Source organism: Kogia breviceps, chromosome 17, assembly GCF_026419965.1.
Source record: "Kogia breviceps isolate mKogBre1 chromosome 17, mKogBre1 haplotype 1, whole genome shotgun sequence".
In the NCBI taxonomy this organism is placed as follows: domain Eukaryota; kingdom Metazoa; phylum Chordata; class Mammalia; order Artiodactyla; family Physeteridae; genus Kogia; species Kogia breviceps.
In genome coordinates this window covers 76,209,110-76,227,322 of record NC_081326.1, presented here as the reverse complement: position 1 = coordinate 76,227,322, position 18,213 = coordinate 76,209,110, and the positions used below count along the sequence as shown (strand labels likewise).

The following is an 18,213-nucleotide window of genomic DNA, read 5'->3' as shown; positions in this document are numbered from 1 at the left end:
CGCATGGGGCCACCCAGCCAGGCGGGAGCCCGACACCAGCCTCCGCGTGAGGTCCAGGGCCCGGGTGACTTCCTGGTTCCTTCCAAGCCCTCCAATGACACTCCCGCCCCAGCAGGAGCCCTATGGCCCTTATGAGGACCCAGGCCTGGACCCAGTCCCCGCGGCCCCAGAGGTGCCAGAGACGGGTTGTGCGGGAAGCTCTGCAGCCACAGAGGGACCCACAGGGCGTGGTGTCCGCCTTGGTGCCCCTCCCTGGGACACTGGAGCCCAGCCCTCCCCCTTTGGGCTCTGCTCTGTAACAGGGACAGGGACAGACCGCCCCCCTCACAGGGCCGGGAGTGTAAAGGGGCCAACAGATGGACCAAGGCGGAGTGGAGAGCCGGGCAGGACGGTGCTGGGTGTGGGGAAGGGCTCCAGTGGAGGGGGACGGGCTGCGGGGACACAGCACGTCCGGGGAGAGGCCAGGGCAGGGAGAGCTGGCAGCCTGTAGCTGCTTCTCCCGAGCTCTCCCTGTGGGTGCCTGGCAGGCCTCCTGAAGACACCAGCCCCAGTGGGCTCTGTCCGGCCCCGCCCCACGCTTCCCAGAGGGGAAGCGGCAGACGGGCCTGGGAGGACAGGAGGGGGTGGGGTGGGGTCCCATCGTCTCTGAGCCCCTTCATTCCAGGCCCACCCGCTCCAGGCAGACACTGCTCCCCTCACCCAGCACCCACGGCCTGGGTCGGGGTCTGCAGCGGGGCGGCCTTAGGTGTAGTGGGAAGGGGTAGGGGCTTAGGAACCAACAGCCTCGCCTGCCCGGCTGTCACCTGGCCTTCACCCGACCCTGGGGCCTCTTCCCCAGCAAAACCCCACTGACCAGCTGATGCCCACCTCCATACCTTTGCTTGTGCAGCGCCTGCCCGCACTCTTGTGCCCCTCTGGGCCTGGCTTACCCCGCCGCGGCCCCCTCCCCCACCAGCCGTGCCCTCCCTGCACCTGTGTGGTCAGCTCTGGGGCCCAGGGCACCTATCCTGCGAGAGGGACGGGCGCCCCTCTCTGGGTGCCCAGCCCAGCACACGGCTGGCCCGCTGTGGCTGAGGCCCTCACCAAGGACAGAACGAATAAGCAAGTTCATCCGCGCCACACGCTTCCGAACCGCAGCCACGTGCCGGGGGCTGTGCTAGCGCCGGGGACGCAGAGGAAAGCGAGACCCGCTCCCAGAGCTGACAGGGGGCGGGGGGGACAGACAGCGACCCAAGTAGAGAAGAAACAGGCGGACGGTGGTCTGTTGGGCAGTGATGACCCCTGGGTGGGGCCCTTCCAAACCGGGTGGTCAGGAAGTCCTCCCTGAGGAGGTGGCCTCTGGATAAAGACCTGGAGGAGGTCAGGCTGCTTGGATTCCCGGGTAAGCGTTCCAGCAGCAGGGCGTAGGGAGTGTATGATGTGCAGCGTGCGTGGGATGTACGGGGCGTATGGGTGCGCAGGGCACATGGGGTGTGTGACTATAGGCATGGGGTATAGGGGGTGAATGGGGTACACGGGGCGCACGGTGTGCGGGGTGCATGGGGCGCACGGGGTGTAGGGCACATGGGGGTGTGAGTATACGGGGGGGCTAGGGGGTGATTGGGGGCGTGAGGGTGCGTGGGGTGGGATGGCTAATGAGGACTAATGGGAAGGAGTCCAGGGCCTCCTGTGGTGACAAAGGGTGGGCCCTGAGAGCCCCTCCAGGGGCCATGGGCGGGGCTGGGCGGCTGGGGAACCAGCCTCCACAGTGAGGTCCTGGGCCAGGGGGGCTGAGAGCTGCAGTAGCCACCCGGTCCCATGCCCACGCACGCACGGCTGCATAAAAGCTCTCCCCTCTCTGGGCCACTCCCATCTCACCGTGAAGAAAGGCCCAGTCAGCCCAGCGAGGTAGGGAAGGAAGGGAAGGAAGGCCCAGCCGGCCTGGTGCCACCAGTGATCCCACCTGCCAGGTGACCTCCATTGGCACCCGACCCCCAGGCCCGAGTCTCCCCACCTGCGAGATGATGGCTGTCCCCGATCCCCCGGCCTCAGAGCTCTCCCCAGCTCTGGGGTCCTGAGCTCTAAGGCAGAAAGGGCTTGGGGGACAAGTACAAGTGGGCCCCCAGCCCCAGGGAGGCGGAAGCAAGGGGCTGGCTGTGTCTGGGACTTCCTGGTGTGTCCCACGATTCGAGGTCTCCAGGACCCTGTCTGGGTCTGAAAGCCCCTACGCCGACCCCCTCCCGGGGTCACCTCAGAAGCCTCGGGTCTCTGCACCTGAGGATACAGAGGTCATCTTAGAACCCGGCCCGGGGGTCCTGCAGGGGGCATCTGGTGCTGCTTGTTTATAGACAAGGAAACTGAGGCCGAAGCGCCCTGCCCAGGGCTGCGGGGCGGGGGCCTGGGGGTCCGCGCGGCGAGGGCTGGGCTTACCCAGGTTGTCTGTCACCTGGTACGCGTCCCGCAAGTCCTTCATGCGGAAGCCGATGACGTCCACGAAGTCCTCCACCAGCCGGAACAGCTCCTTGGCGTTGGGGCCCATCTGGAGGGGAGGCGGGGGTCAGGGACATGCTGGGGAGCAGCCCCGCCGAGAACGCCGACCGCCGGGGCTCCGGGTCCCCGAAGACCCCTGCGCCCCAGCCGGGCCACGCCCTCTCGCTGCTCGGCCTCCGCCGGCCTCCTTCCCTCATCTGCTCCCTCCTCATCGGGGGCCCTGTCCGTCACTCCCGAGCCCCGCAGGGCTCTGGACCTGACTTGGGCGGCAGATGGGGACCTGAGTCTCCATCGCCATCGTGTGGACGAGAACACTGAACCCAGAGGGGCTGCTGCGCTCCAGCCCGGTGGCCAGCGGTCCGGCTGGCAGCAGAGCAGAGGGTTTCTGGCCGCTGCAGTCCCCACTCCGGGCGCTGCCCTGGGCACAAGAGTATTGGCGGGTTCCAGGTCAGCCTGGGAGGAAGGGAGGCGGACCAATGTCTCCAGATGAGAAAGAACCGCCACGTCCTGGTGTGCACCCCACGGCCGACGCGCTTTCTCTCACCCCTCCCCGAGCCCCGCGTGGCGAGCCACTGTCTTCTGACGGCCGGGGAAGCCGGGGTTCAGAAGGATAAGTGACTTCCTCAAAGTCACGAGACTGGCAGAGGCCGTGCTGGGACTTGAACCCAAGACCCCACGCTGAGCTGGCCTGGGGCTCAGGGAGCCGCCAGAGACGCCCGCGCCCGTCTTGCTGCTCTGGACGCGAGGGTCCCGGACTGGCGTCCCTACCAGCTGGGCCTCCTCCCACTTGGCTCGGTTCTCCTCCGCCAGCAGGTTGCTGATGATCTGGACAAAGTTCTGAAAGGAAGAGGAAGAGGGGCCAGTGAGCAGAGAATACGGCAACCGAATCACGGCTCAGAATGTGACCAGGGTCAGGGCTCGGCCTGAGGCTGGGGTGGAGGGCCGCCCCCCTGGGTGCCCACCTGTACATCCCCCGGCGTGGGGCTGTAGTACGCCCTCCGGAAGATCTCTGTCATGTTCCTCAGGACATCGATGGTGGAGAGCAGGTCCCCGCTGTAGCTGGTCCCGTCCTGGGAGATCTCTACCAGTGTCTGGATGACCTCGGAGACCCCCTCTCCGGGCAGCCCGCGCTGAGCCTTTGCCAGGTGCTCCCGGGTCTGGGGAGGTGGAGGGTATGAGTGCCACGAATCTGCAGGTTCCAAGGACCTCCCATGCCCAGAGGGTCCTCTGCAGCCCGCAGCCAGCGGCCACGGCTGACTCACGTCCACAGAGTGTGCCACTGGGGACACAGGGTTATGTCTGAGGACGGAGGGCAGAGGTGAGCCCCGGAGTGATGGGTGGGGCGGGAGACCCCGGGGCCGGCCTCACCATCATCTGGATGTTTCGGTAGTCGATGGAGACACAGCGGATGTAGGTGGGGGGCTCCCAGTAGGCGATGCCCTCCTCGTCCAGCTCACAGCGGCGCAGGATGAGCCCTGGGGAGACGGTGGGTCAGCTCTGTCTCCCACTTCTCTGGTAGATGCCTACGTCCGGGGCGGGAGTCCCGGGAGTCCCACCCCCGGCGCCCAGGCACAAGCCCCTCTGGATGAGACCCTACAGCCCTAGAAGCAGGCACACCCGCCTGTGGCCTCATTCCAAGAGCAGAGCTGGCGTGGGGGCCAGGCATCCCTTAGTTTCTTTCATTCAAAACATTTCTTTTTTTTTAATGTTTGTTTGTTTGTGGCTTTTGTTCTGTTTCGTTTGGCCGCGTGGCTTGTGGGATTTTAGTTCCCCAACCAGGGATTGAACCCCAGCCCTCAGCAGTGAGAGCGCAGAGTCCTAACCGTTGGACCGCCAGGGAAGTCCCTCACTCAAAGCATTTCTGAGCAGATGCCACAGGCCAAGCGCTGGAACCTGGCAGGAGCCAAACCTGCAGGCGTCCCACCGGCGTGGAGGCAGAGGCCTGGCCCGAGCGAAGGGCTTCAGTGTTCAGCCCAGGGACTCTCCTGGGGCCCCTTCCTATCCAGCCCTGGGGAGAACCAACGGCCTGGCCCCTGCCTAGCTCCACCCCTGGGATCAGGGACCCCCGATGGCCCGGGTGTGCTGCGGACACTGGGCAGCCCTTGGGCTGACTGGCAGCCGGTGTCGACGGCCTGGAACACGGGCACAGCCTCTGACTCAGAACTTACTCGCAGGGAGCCAGGCACAGCTGTGCACACACACAGCGGTGATGACCCGGGGGGACCGCCACGACGCTGCCGTCCGACAGGGGCCACGGGGCAGGACAGGACGCCTGCTCCACAGCAAGGGGCAGAACCACAAGGAGAGGTCATATGTGCAGACAAAAGGCCGGAGAAGTCACACCATTCTGTGACTTGTATTTTAATCATCTGGCTTCCCTGTATTTGTAAGACGCTACCCAGAACATGTGTTATTCTGGGTAGGGGGGCTACGACCACAGCTGGAACTACACAGCCTCCACCACGTGGACCAGCCCCGTCGGGTGGTGGGGAACTCACAACACACTTGTTTTGCAGAAGGAAAACCAAAGTTCAGAGAGGTTAAGTCACTTCCTGGATGTCACACAGCAAACAGGGGTACAACATTGCATGCACTCCTCAGATAAGAGGGGCAAAGAAAACCAAGCCAAGCTTGATGCGCCGGGCCCCTTCTGGGAGCCCACCCTGCTTTTTCCACATCTCCCATCACTCCACAGGGCTGCACGGGGATTAAGATGACCGTGTTCAAAGCTGACTTCCTACTTAGTGGACCCCAAGCCCGGGGCAAGTGTGTCAACTCCTCTGTGCCTCAGTTTCCCACGTGTAAATGGGTGACTTTGTGGGACGTCGCACTAAAGGGCTTCATGCTGGCGTTGGCTCCCGGTGAGCTCTCAGGACGCGGCAGCCGCGGACCCCCGCCTGTACTGCGCCAGCCTCTGGGCGCACGGGGCTGCCTGGGCAGGGTCTGGGCCACGTGCCCTGAGCTGACAGCTCCGTGGGCGGGCCTGCAGGGGCACCTCGGTGCCTTCCATGCCTCTCTGTGAGGAAGGGACCGCAGCCCCGCACAACACCTGCCCCACCGGCCCTCACCTGTGGCGTTGCGAGGACACCGGACTGCAGCCACCTCTCCCGCCGGGGTCTCCTTCCAGATCACAGCGTCCACGTTGTCCTCATCACAGATCTCGTGGGGCTCTGCCGAGGGGCTGGAAATGTGAGTGGGGGTGGGGTACGGGGGGGCGGGCCGAGACCTGGCAGCAGGGTCAGGAAGGCCAAGACCCCTGCAAGACTTCTACCCTCACGAGGGGGAGTCTTTCCCCGGTAGAGCTAAGCTCCAAGCTCCCTCCCCCGTCACCCAGGCGGCCCCTCCCCAGAGTCCAGCTGTGGGGTGGGAGCGCGGGACACTCACCGGGACACCGCTGGGCCCCGCACTGCCGGAATTCATCTTGTGGGCCCCGGCAGGCTGCTCCCCCGAAGAAGGGCCCCAGGCAGGCGCGCTCCCGCCGCTGTGTGCCTCCTCCACATGTGACGCTGCAGCCGCCCCACGACGTCCAGGCCTGCCACTTCCCATCCACTGTGGGACACGGCCACGCGCAGAGCCACGAGGGTGGGGACGAGGAGGGTGCCGACCCAGGGACGGAGGGGCAGGAGGCCACGAGGAGAAAGAAGTCGAGACCCAGGGAGGGGAAGCCAGAGCCCAGACTGATACAGGATAAGACACATGCCTCACGTGCACTGTCCCTCACGGTCACCCCCCGGCCCCCCACATCCCCCGGGCCGTGTACAAGGGCCCACCATGAGCCCCCCCGAGGTCTCACCCCTCCCGAGTGGCTCACGCCCGCCAGGTCCCCCCACCCGCGGGCCCCAGAGCACGGCCCTGACCTGGACACTGCTGCAGGAAGCAGTCTCGCGTTTCCACCCAGTGGCCCTGGCACTCGGCGCCCCCGTACGAAGGCCCGTTGCACTCGCGCGTGCGCTGCTGCCGGCCCTGAGAGCAGCTGGCGGAGCACGAGCTCCAGCTTGACCACTCATTCCAGTTTCCATCCACTGCCCGGCCCAGGGGAGGAAGGGGACAGGAAGGCGGCGTGAACACCCAGGGCCCACACCCAGCCTGGGGCAAAGGCGTGAACACCCCACGGGTGTGTCCCACCACACCCCCGCGAAGGCTGACACCCGAGAGGCCCATCAGCGCAACGCCCACGGCACGCGGGTGAGGACGCCCCGCGGTCTCCGGCTTTCACGCTGATCACAGCCAGAGGTTCCAACCTCTGAGCCCCCTAGCAGGTGGGTCTGAGCGGGCAAAGCGGGGCTCCCGGGGCTGGCCGGTGGCCCACTGGGCCCTTCCCTTCCCCTCCCGCCCCTGTCCCACCTCACCCAGGGCCCTCCCTCTCACCTACCAGGGCACAGAGCGATGTTGCAGAACTTGGTTTGCTTCTCCGGGCCCTCGCAGGGGTTGCCTCCAAACTGGGGTGGCCTGCAGGTGCGCGTGCGGTCCCGGAAGCCGCGGCCGCAGGTGCTGGAGCACAGGCTCCAAGGCGACCACTCGTCCCAGGCGCCATGCACTACGGAAGGAACAGAGCACTCTGTGACCCCTGTCTGCCCGAGCCCGCAGCCCGGTCACCCGCCCCTGATGCCCCGCCCCCTGCTCCTGTTATCCCGCCCCCCCCGCCTCCCCCCCGCCCCCCAACGGCGCGCCGCCCACCTGGACACACGGCGGAGTTGTTGCACAGCCGCTGCTCCCGCAGGGGCCCGCTGCACTGCGTGCTGTAGGAGGACGACACGCAGAAGCGCGTGCGAGTCTGCCAGCCCTCACCGCAGGTGCTGGAGCACACGCTCCACGGGGACCACTCCTCGGCCGCGGGGTCACCTGTGGGCCCAGACCTACAGCATCACAGGCCTGCTGCTGCCCCTGCACCCGAGCTACGGTCAGACCCTCAGGCGGCCGCAGCAAAGCCCTTGAGCACCCCACCCCTTTTGTTTTCTCGACAGTCCCCTTCTCCTCACACCACTTCCCCTAAATCCAGAGTGCCCGGAGACAAGCGCCTGGCACCTGAGAGGTTAGTCTAACTGTGGAAAACGATTACAGTCATTGCTCAGAAGCAACAGCAACTAATAACGTATAGCACCTGCCCAAAGACCTAGTCCCCTGAAACCAACTTTCTTTCCCCAGCACCGCCCGGGGTTTTAGTGCGTTTGCGTGACAGCCCCGCCCAGCCGCTCCCACTCACCTGTCTGCGGGGCCGGAAACCCAAACTGCTGCAGCTCGTCGCCCAGCTCCTCGCGCCGCCGGGCATCCGTGGACCGCAGCGACTGGCTCCGGGAGTTGGTGCGCCCAGTGGCTGCAGGGCGGGTTCAGGTGAGCGTCCAGGCAGTGGCCTGCAGCCCCCGCCCTGCAGCTCTAGAGGGGCGCTCTCGGCCCTTGGCCCCTCGGTCCCCAGCCGCAGCGGGGCCCGGGCTTGTCAGCACCAGGGCTACTTGGCCGCACTGGACAGGTGGGGAAACTCGGGACCAGGGCACCCTGGCCAGGCGCCAATCCCTGTCTGGTCCAGTCTCCCCTGCCCTGCACCCCTCCCTCTCTTCCTCCGGGGCCCGCAGGAGTCACCTGCGGGGCAGCACCCCAGGGCCCTCTCCAGGCTTCTGAGATGAGCTCCTCTCCCCAGGAAAGTTCGTCGGGGAAAAAACAACCCGAAGAATGACAATCTCATTATAACTTGATTTAGTTTTATGGAAGCAGCTAAAATATGCATGAGGTCATTAGAGAGCCTTATTAGAGAAATACATCCCGGAGGCAGCATCCGGCCGGGACAGTCGGGTCTGGCCAGGGCTAGGGATGGCGGTGGCGGGACAAGCCCCACAGCCGGCTTTCCACGTGTACCCCAGAATTCCCAATCCACAGGTGCTAAGAAAGGCCCATCCAGTCCTAACACCGGGTCCCACCCCTCCTCCTGGGCCCTTACTTCTACTGGTCCCGCCCCTGGAAGGCTCCACCCTCTGACTCCGCCCCTGACCCAGGTCCCGCCCCTCGTAGCCCAGGCCGTGCCTGGCCCGGCCCCGCCCCGAGCGCCCTCCGTCCCTCCCTCACCTGGCCAGGCCCTGCCCCCCCGCCCCCCTCCCCGCCCTTTTCCCCGCCCGGCCCGGCCCAGTCCTGGTTCCTGCCTCCACCTGACCCCGCCCCGAGCCCCTCCCTCCCCCGGCTCCGCCCGGGACCCGCCAGTCCGCGCACTCACGGCCGCAGGCCTTGCGGTTGCACAGGCGGCCCTCCTCCAGCACCCCCTCGCAGCCGCCGCCTTCAATGCCCGGCGCGGGCAGGCAGGTGCGCGTCCGCGTCTGCAGGCCTCCCCCGCAGTCCCGCGTGCACTCGCCCCACAGGGACCACAGCTTCCAGCCGCCTGGTGGGAACCAGAGGGCAGGGGTCAGGGCCAGGGGCAAAGGGCTGCGGTGTCTTTCGGGGAGTGACCTCTAGGGGTCTCCCAGGCAGGGATCTGGGGCACAGCGGCCCCTGCGAAGAAGAGGCCTCCGCGTCGGAACCAGCATAGCACCCTGGAGGGTCAGCTAGGAGGCAAGTGTGGGCCCGGACGGGGTTGGTGATGGGGTGTGAAGCAGAGGCCGACAGGGCAGGGAGGGGCAGAGGTGCCGGGCAAGTCGGGGTCCGGGGCCCACCCCATTTCTCTCTGGAGTCTCTGTGCTCTCCGGCTCTGTCTACAGGCACCTGGGCCAGGGTCAACACTGGCTTTGAATCCAGGTCTACAGTGTGGGGCTGGACAGGGAGCTGGAGCCCCAGGTGGGTCTGGAGAATGAATGAATGAATGAATGAATGAATGACACCCCTGCCCACCCCAACGGCTGCCTTATACCGAGGGCCGGGTGATGGGCTGAGGGCAGAGGGGCTCTCCTGCCAGGGCTCTCCTGCCTGGCACCGAGCCTCACGCCCTGCTGAACCCCCTCCCCGTGGTCCTCAGTCCAGTTTCCTCTGAGCCTCAGTTTGCTCACCCCCCCTCCCCCCGCCATGACCCATGTGCTTATCCCCCCACCACACGCAGGGACACCAGAGGTGACCGAGGTCCCACCCTGGTAGCCGAGTGGGGTCTCACACCCAGGGCCCCGCCAGGCGGAGCCTCCCCCAGACCCAGCAGAGACTGGCTGCTGAGGGCCTCCAGGCCCCTACGGCCACCCTCCTAAAGCCCTCTCAAGGGTCTTCTCCAACCCGGCCCCGGCCCCCCAACCATCATGACCTCGTGCCCCCGAAGTTCTGAGCCCCTTGGTGGCCCCAGTGCCACCAAGGACACTAAGAGGGACAGCCTCAAAGTACTGGGGAGCCATTGAGGGGTGAGGAGCAGGGAGGCCACACATCTTGGGCCAGAGCTGGAGGCTGCACTGATTCGCTCAGGAAGGGACTGCTTCATCCAGGCTTTCTGTTCAAAGGCCACGCTTAAGGTGCCCAGATCACTTCCGCCTCGAGGGACTCTGGTGCCGCCACCCCATTTGTCCTGGGGAACCCCAGGGCCCCTACACTCGCAGCACAGCAGGGTCAGGGCAGACTCAACAAGGGCATGCAGCCTCACCGAGCGCCTACTTTGGGCCGGGCACCCTGCACACAGCCCCCTGACACGGCACCCACGTATGAGGAGGAGAGGAGATGGCACTGCCAAGGCCCAGCACTGGGAGTTGCACTAGAGCTGGGCCGCTGCCCCATGCTGCCTGCTCCCCGGGGCTGGAGCAGGGGAGCCAGGATGGCCAGGGGCAGGTCACACCTGGCCCAGCAGGGGCGTCCCTGACGCCTCCTGGAGCCTGGCTTATCTGGGGAGCACACAGGGTGAGAGTGCTGATCCTGGAGGGCGGGCACTGGAGCCAAAAGACCAGGTGCACGTGGTGGTCCCGCACCCACGACCACGGGATGGTTAAGCCCTCCCTGCCCTGGCCTCACACCCCTCACCAGAGGACGAGGGCATTACTTCCTAGGACGGACGCCTGTGAGCGTAAATGACAAGAAATGGCTGGGAGACGACGGGTGTGGGCGTCACTGGGGTCGGAGTCGATCCCAGAGAACTCACTTTGATTTGCAGCAAGTTGGGAGTCCAGGTGCTCTGTGCTCTGTTCTGTGGAGGGCCGCTTGAAAGGTGCCAGAGCCCCTCCCAGTGGTCCCTGCGCCTGTGCTGGGAAGCGACCAGCAGGGGGCGCCAGAAGCACATGAACGGGAGGCAGGGGAGGGAGCCCAGTTCCCCCGGTTTGGAAGGCGGGGCTCGTTTCTGCCTCCACGCCCCCAAGCCCTTGAGGAATCTTCCCTCTCCTTGCAGAACCCACCCTCCCATACGTCTCACTTCCCCCTGAGCCCAGAGAGGCAGAGCATCAAGGGGCCAAGGGCACACAGAAGTCAGGCCTCCTGTCCTCCAGACTTGCCATGCTGGTGGGTCACGCAGGTGGGTGGGGCAGGTGGGCGGGCCGACGCACCCAGACAGGGACCTGTAGGGGGGGCCGGCTCGGACCTTAATCGCCGAGGTTTGTGGGTGGGCGTGGACTCGGCTCTGCCCCTCGCGCATGCGCAGTAACACTTCGTTCCTAGCCGTGCATTGGCGGCCCAGGGAGGAGCTTCTCACTCTGTGGGAGCCCGGCTGAGCTTTGCAGGGACCCTCGCTTCAGGGGGCCGAGGGGCCTGGTTCTGAGCCCATTCCTGGGTCTGGGCATGACGCCCTGTGCTCCCACAAGGGAGGCCTCTCTGCTCCCACTGTTCAGATGGGAAGACCGAGGCCTGCCCTAGTGACGGGATGCCCGTGCTCCCCCAGTTACACGGGGGCCGAGCAGGAATCGCCCAGGTTGTCAGACCCGGCCCATACACCCTTCAAGGACGGTTGCTTCCCTCAAGGCCGGCTCTCAGGGCGGCATCCTGGGCAGGCGAGTCCTGACTCCCCCACCCCTGTCTCCCCCCGACTCCGTGCCAGATGCCTCAGGAACCTCGAGTCCCAGTCCACCGAGGAACCAAATGCTCACTCCACTTACAGCAGAGCAAACTGAGGCTCAAAGAGGGGCGGTCCAGATAGTCAGGGGCTGGTGACCCCCCCACACACACCCGCAGGAGGATCTGCCCTGGAGTTGAGGAGGCATGGAGGCCCGAGCCTCAGAAGGCAGGTGCCAGGGTCCCAGGGCTGAGTAAGAACCAGAAGTATGGAGGACGCTACACAAATACGACTTCCTTGCGGACAGGACCGGGGGAGGGGGTGGGGAGCCCCCAGGGCAGCCTCCAGGTGCACACGGCAGGACTGGTGAGCCGCTGGGCTCTGAGGGTGTGGCGGGGCGAGGCTGCGCAGATATGGGCCCCTCACTGCCGCCACTCTAGGCGCCTTCACTCTGGGGACCGTCTCAGCGCCGCAACCACGCCCATTTGGCAGATGCAGACAGGGAGGCCAAGTTATCCACCGGGCTGACAAGGAGAGGAGCTGGGACTGGACTCATGATCAGATTCCAAGGGCTCCCCCTATACCGCGCCCCAGGCAGAGGCTGCCCGCCAGGACCACCCCCAGCCTGGCGCTCCGGGCCTCAGTGGTCTCACCTGCTGAAGCCACCTTGTCCAGTCATACTGAGACGAAGGAACAGGGAGGCCTGGAGTCCAGGGAGACAGGCCTGGTGGCAGGGACAAGGTGGGCACGTCCTGCCTGTCCCCCCTTGCTGCCCCAGCCCAGCCCCCGCGCGGAAGGAAGCCTGAGTGACGTGGAAGCTGGAAGTGGGTGGGAGAGAGAGGGTGTCCAAGCCGGCTAATCGGAGGATGCCACTTGGTTCCCATGGCAACTGCCGCAGAGCTCAGTCTTTCAGGATAGACTCAGGTTAGGCCTCCGCTGCCAAAACACCCACAATTTCAGGGCTGGTTACCTTGGTGACCCAGGTGGTGGGGATGTGGTGGGGGGATGGGGAGGAGAGGAGGGGTCACATCAGGAGAGGCCAGGCAGGGGGTCCACTGGCTCAGAGCACAGACTGCCCGCCAGGCCTAGCCCTGACCCTGGTCACACACTGGGCCTTGATCCTCTTCACGGATTGACTTCTGATCCTGGACACAGGATCCCTGACCCCCTATCACATACTGAGCCCTGAGCCCTGTCACAGACTGGTCCCCGACCTTGAGCACACTCCCACCACCGGTGAACACTCAGTTAACGGTAGCTGCTATTTTTGTTATCATTTTTATTTTTAACGTGTGTCCTCCCCACGGCTGACACCTGATAAATGCTCGTCAGGCAAATGCATCCACGACCAGGGAATTACCCAGGCAGGGCTCCGGGGTCCGCAGAGCTGGGCACAGGGGAACTCAGGCCATCCTTCCCTGGGTGGCCACTGTGCTCCTGGGCTGGGTGGGCTTTGAGGGGGCAGCAGAGGAGTGGGCAAGGCTGGGGGTGGGCTGCCCCTCCAGGCCCGGAAAGAAGCCGCCATTCTTCCCGGGCTCAATGCCCCCTCTGTCTGGAAGCCTCATTTCCATCTCATTAAGGGATGAATAGAGCCAATTAATGGCCGCCGCGCTGCCTCGGCCGCCCAGGAGAGAGAGCACACGGAGAGGGGGGCTCCTGGCCCCCTTCCCACCCTGGTGCCCCAGCCCGCAGGCCATGGCCTCCCTGGTCCCTGCGCCCCCAGTCGGCTGGGATGAGGGCGCTGGGGAGGCCCTCTTCCCGCTGGGCCTTCCCGCCTCCCGTGTCCCCCTTTGGAGGAGGGGAGCGGTGCACTTCCCGTCTCCTCCAGCAGAGGGCTCCCCAGTCTAGCAGGTCAGGCAGCACCCGTCTGGGGGGGGTCGGCCCCTGCCCGTTCCCGCCCCGCCCCCGACCGTCAGGCCGGTTCCGTGCGCATCCACCTCGCGAACTCCGGCCCCCGTGCGGAGGCCTACCCCGCACCGAGTTAAGGTCTGTACTGCGGCATGCAGGCTCCTCCTCTCAGCCCCCTGCGTGGATGTGCAAATGAGGACCACAGCGAACTGGCCAGCGCCCTGTAGCCCCTCTCCGACCCAATCCCCAGTCCACAGCGCCCTGGCTCCACAGGTCTGGACTTGGTGCATGCTTCACCAAGGCCTGCAGCTCCCGCTATCGGGGCCCGAGTGACCAGCAGCAGTCCGCCCAGCTGCCGCGGGCACCCCTGGATCTCAGGACGGGCTGAGAGCCGTGCCCACCGCCCACGGGGCCACTTGCCAGAGAAGGAGGACAGGGAGGGCTCCTCCAAGCATGGTAGAGGCGCCAAGACCCTATGAGCGGGTACTGTCCCATCCCTGTTTCACAGAAGGGAAACTGAGGGGCGACTTGGCCCGTCCGCAGGGTTACTCACGTTCTCACTGCTGCTTTCCCTGAGTCAGGCCGCTGCCCCCTAAAAAGGCTGCTCATCACAAGCGCGAAGGCCTGGGTCCCACCCGGCTTTGCCCTTCGGCGCTGGATGACCTGGGCGGGTCTCTCCTCCTCCCTGAGCCTTGGCTATACGACCGGCAGCCCTTCTCCCCATCTTTTAGGGGAGTGGGACCCCAGCAGGGCCACAACGCCCAGTCTCCCTCGCCACCGGGTGGTGTGGGGTGAGCTCTGGCCTCTCGTGGCAGTTTCTCCGTGGGCGATGCCCCACGCGTACTTATTGTTTTCATGGGGTCACATCCTGCTATTTCCATCTGGAATGGGGGCTGTCTGCAGTGGAGCCTGAAACCTTGTTTTCCAGGTTTTTCTAAATTGGCCCTTGTGCAAACGCGCAGCTCCCCTGGCTGGGATAGCAAACCCAGTCCTGGCAGGGAGGTCCTAACCCTTCCTCCTCCTGCCCCGCCCCTGCGCCCCGCCCCCATGCTCCCGGTCGCCCCCAAACTCCAGAGACACGCCCTTCCCCCTGGAATTCCCCGCTTGTCCCTCCCCCCAGCCCAGCCCCTCTCCACACCCTGCAGGCCCCCCAGAGGGCTCGGCTGCCTCCTCCTGAGGGAAGCTGTGGGGCATTTGGGGTTGGAAGGACTCCAAAGCCCTTGGGGGGGTTGTCGGGACAGGGGGCGCCCCAGCTGAGGGGCCACAGGCCTGGAGGAGGCGGTGGAGCGCTCGGCCTCTCCACAGGCTGTGTGGCCTTGGGCAGGTCACGGCCCCCCAGGCCGGCATCGCAGCCCAGCACACGCTCAGGCTCCAGCCCACCCCCCCTGCCCCGTGCAGGCATATGGAGGGGCACGGGCACACACAGTGTCACGTACACACACACACACACAGGGACACGCACACACGGAGACACGCACACTCGCCCCCAGCCCTCAGGATGCCGCTTTTTCATTATCTTACATGTCACTTCTGCAATAAAATTCTTTAATTAAAACATGAATATTTAAAACAACCCTTGAGAGAAATGGCACCGTCTCACCAGAGGCAGAAAAACGCAGAGCGACTCTGGGAGGGGGAAGGAGGGACAGCCCGACGAGCGGGTGGGAGCAGGCCGCGCAGAGGGGCAGCGGCGGGGGCCAGGGGGGAGGGAACGGTCGCTCTGGCCTGGAACGCCTGCCAGTCGGACGCGTGACGTGGCCACGTGGCCTTTGGACAGGCCGGGCAGGGGCAGGGCTGAAAATGGGCCACGGGCTGGCCTGGGCCTCCTGTTCGCTCTGGCTCCACAGCTATGGAGGGACGCGCCTCACCCAGCCTCCCCTGGCATGTGCGAGGGGACGCAGCTCCCCGGGCGCAGGCTCGGCAGGCAAGATATGGGGTCTGGATCTGCTGTGTGTCTTCTGAATTACTGCTGGACCTCTCTGGTCCATATACCACCCCACCCCTACACACACATGAACACACACACACACACACACACACACACACACACACACACACACACACACACACACACACACACCCTCCCCGCAGAGCTCTTGCAGGAGAAGCCCCAGGCAGGACCACCAGGTGACCAAGAGTTGGCTCTGCTCTCTGTCTCCCCCTTACAAGCTGTGTGACCCTGGCTGCTGCCTTAACGTCTCTGTGCCTCCTTCCACTCAACAAGGATTAATCAAGGGCCTGCTGTGTGCCAGGTACTGGTCCACACACGGAGCTTCATCAGAGAGCAGGGCAAACTCCCCTGCCCTGTGGTGGGTACATCCTGGCAGGGACAGAGAATAAGGACACAGGAAATTCTCCAGTGTTCACAGGCGATACCATGTGGGAAGAGAGAGAAAGAGGGAGAGAGAGAGTGTGAGGCGACAGCAGGGCTGGGGCTGCTGCCACTTTCTGCAGCAGGGCCAGGGCGTCTGGAGAAGGTGCCATCTGGGCAAGCACTCAAGGAAGGGAGCCCTGTGGGCACGTGGGGAGAGTGTTCCAGGCCAGGGAACAGCCCATGCAAAGGCCTTGGGCAGGGAGGTAGGTGCCTCGCTGGGGAGCCATCTCTGGGCAACTGGCAAGAGTTAACTGGTTAAGATGTGGGTGCTTCCTGCACAAAGGAAACACGCAGAACGCGGCCACTGCCACTACTAAGGTCAGGTTTACTCCCAAGGTCTCAGCAGCATCAGGACCTTCTGAGTCCAGGGCACGGGCACGGGGTCTGAGCTGCCTGTGGGCCTGGGCGACCATGTCCTGTGCCCCCCGCCCTGTGGAGTCGAGCTCCTTGCTTCATAGCGGCAGACCCAGCCCTCATGCCCTCCAAACTGTCTTCCACGAGGAGGCTGCCAGCCCTGCCACATAGCCTTGACTTGCGCTTGGTCAGGATTGCTGAAATCGACTTGCACAGAGCCAGGCTAAAACACACACACACACACACACACACACACACACACACACACACAGCAAGTACATACCACAAGTGCACAGCTGCAAATGCTCACATGAACACGTGCACAAACACGATGCACACAAATGCCCGATGCACTGCACACACGCACACACACACCATGTGTGCATAGCACACGTACTGGCAACGTGCGTGTGAACACACATATACATGCCGTGTATACACACACCACACATACATGCATACTCGTACACACAGATGCATGAACACACGTGCTCACGTAACACACTGCACACACACACGCACGCCTGCCCACCCCCTTCCAGCACCAGTTCCAAACATTCCCATTCTCAGAGTCTCTGTGCAAAGCCCCAGGCACCCAGCTGTGGTTGCCAAACAGCTCCGCTCCTCCAGTCTGTCTCTTTGTCCCCCAAGCCCTCTAGATTCTCTACCTCATAGTAAACACAGATATTGACATTGCATCGCTGACGTTGCTTCTGCTTAGAAACACTTTCACCCCAGTTCTCATTCCTCATAACAATCAAGAAAAGAAGACGTTTTTACTCTTTCCATTTTAAAGACAAGGCCCAGGGACACAGCGAGTGTGGGGCGGGCTGAGATTTGAACCTGACCTGGTCCTATCCTGGGGCGCCAGGTCCCAGGGCTCCCTCTCAAACGACATTCCCACCAGATGAGCCACGGGCCTCTCACGGTCAGGTCCCACTCTGCCCTCTGGATCGTCCTCCCCAGCCCGATCCTTCTCCGCCACTTCGGTCGAGGTCCTCACTCCTGGCCAGAAACCTGGGAGCCGTCCAGCCATCTCCTTCCTCCACGCCCACATCCTTTGCATCAGCAAGTCCGTCAGCTCCACCCCCCCCCCCCAAGATCCTCCCCCTTCCTCCCTTCCAGGCCAGCGTCAGCTCCCTCCTGGATGCCTGCAGTGCCCTGTCCCTGCCCCGGACTCCCCCTCTGAGCCAGACACTGCATTTCCAGTCCCGGTGATGTCGCCCTTCTGCTTAAAGCCCCCCATGGCCCTTCAGCTCTCATGATAACATGCAAACTCCAGCCAGGAGGCCTGTCCACCACCGCACCCGACTCCAGCAGCGGGGCCTGCTCCCTCCAGCACCGACCTCACAGCCCCACAAGCTCCTGCCACTGGCCACACATGTATCCCACCAGCCCTGTCCCCTTGACCTCCTCCCGCAAGCTCCACACGGCTCCAGCTATACCAGGTATCTACCCGGCACGGTCACTGCCCCGAGATGCTACCAGAGATCAGCTCTTGTGCTTTGGCTTCCAGCGTGGGCCAGGCCCCAGGGCAATCACGTCCGAGGTGACTGAATAGTCCCTCAAAGCAGTCAGCACTTTGCCAGCGAAGATGCTGAGGCTCAGGGGCAGGTGACCACTGGGGAGTGGCTGAGCGACATGTCCGGCCAGGCCCCTGCCCCCCTGGTCCTCCTGCATCCGGCCACCTCCCACACCAGCCGCTGGCCGGCATCTCTGCTCCATTCTCCTCCTCCCCACCCCCTGAGGACCACTCCCACCAGCACGCTGCGGGGCCTGCCCACGCCAAGGTCACAGTGACCTCTACCTTGCCCGGCCCGAAGGTCAGCCCTCCCAGCCTCCCATGCCGCCCCTGGGCGCCCTGACACAACTGACGGAAGACGGGGGTTTCCTGATGGTTTCCTGGACCCCACGCGGCTCCCACCTCCCGGGGCTCTGCCGTCTCTTCCCCTCCTCTCCTGACCCTCTCCAGCTATGCTCACCGCTCCACCGAGGGTTCTAACCTGGGATCCGCGGCCCGGGGCCCACTAATAGAACCACGTTCCAGGGTAGCTGCTTTCCTCTGTAACCCCACGTAGCTTCTCTGGTGCCTTTACAGACGTTACTCGGAGGAATCCATGAGCCTCACTGGCTCCGGAGACACCCAGAGCCCTGGACCACGTCACCTGGTCCCACAGTGACCTGCCCGCATGAATGACCAGCCCAGCCTGGCCCCCGGACGCCCAGCACGCTGTCTGGAGTCTCAAACGCCACGTTCGGTGAAGAGCTGTCCCCTGCCGCAGCCCCAGCCTCCCGAGACACC

At 64.6% G+C, this 18,213-nt stretch overlaps 1 protein-coding gene across 12 annotated transcripts in view; it reads right to left on the bottom strand.

The window, feature by feature from the left end:
• The window catches only part of ADGRB1 (adhesion G protein-coupled receptor B1), a 77,017-nt gene that overhangs the window by 44,222 nt on the left and 14,582 nt on the right, over positions 1-18,213 (bottom strand). For 8 of the 12 annotated variants that reach the window (XM_067018098.1, XM_067018101.1, XM_067018103.1 and 5 more), the window contains exons 3-13: positions 8,672-8,833; positions 7,673-7,783; positions 7,147-7,311; positions 6,843-7,006; positions 6,327-6,501; positions 5,854-6,018; positions 5,538-5,639; positions 3,838-3,944; positions 3,432-3,626; positions 3,238-3,306; positions 2,410-2,518 (exon numbers count right to left, since the gene is read on the bottom strand). In XM_067018098.1, coding sequence (XP_066874199.1) covers positions 2,410-2,518; positions 3,238-3,306; positions 3,432-3,626; positions 3,838-3,944; positions 5,538-5,639; positions 5,854-6,018; positions 6,327-6,501; positions 6,843-7,006; positions 7,147-7,311; positions 7,673-7,783; positions 8,672-8,833 — 1,524 coding nt within the window. Of the gene's footprint in view, positions 1-2,409; positions 2,519-3,237; positions 3,307-3,431; positions 3,627-3,837; positions 3,945-5,537; positions 5,640-5,853; positions 6,019-6,326; positions 6,502-6,841; positions 7,007-7,146; positions 7,312-7,672; positions 7,784-8,046; positions 8,165-8,671; positions 8,834-18,213 lie in introns of those variants that run through there. The other 4 variants (XM_067018102.1, XM_067018109.1, XM_059042561.2 and 1 more) reach the window with 2 other exon arrangements.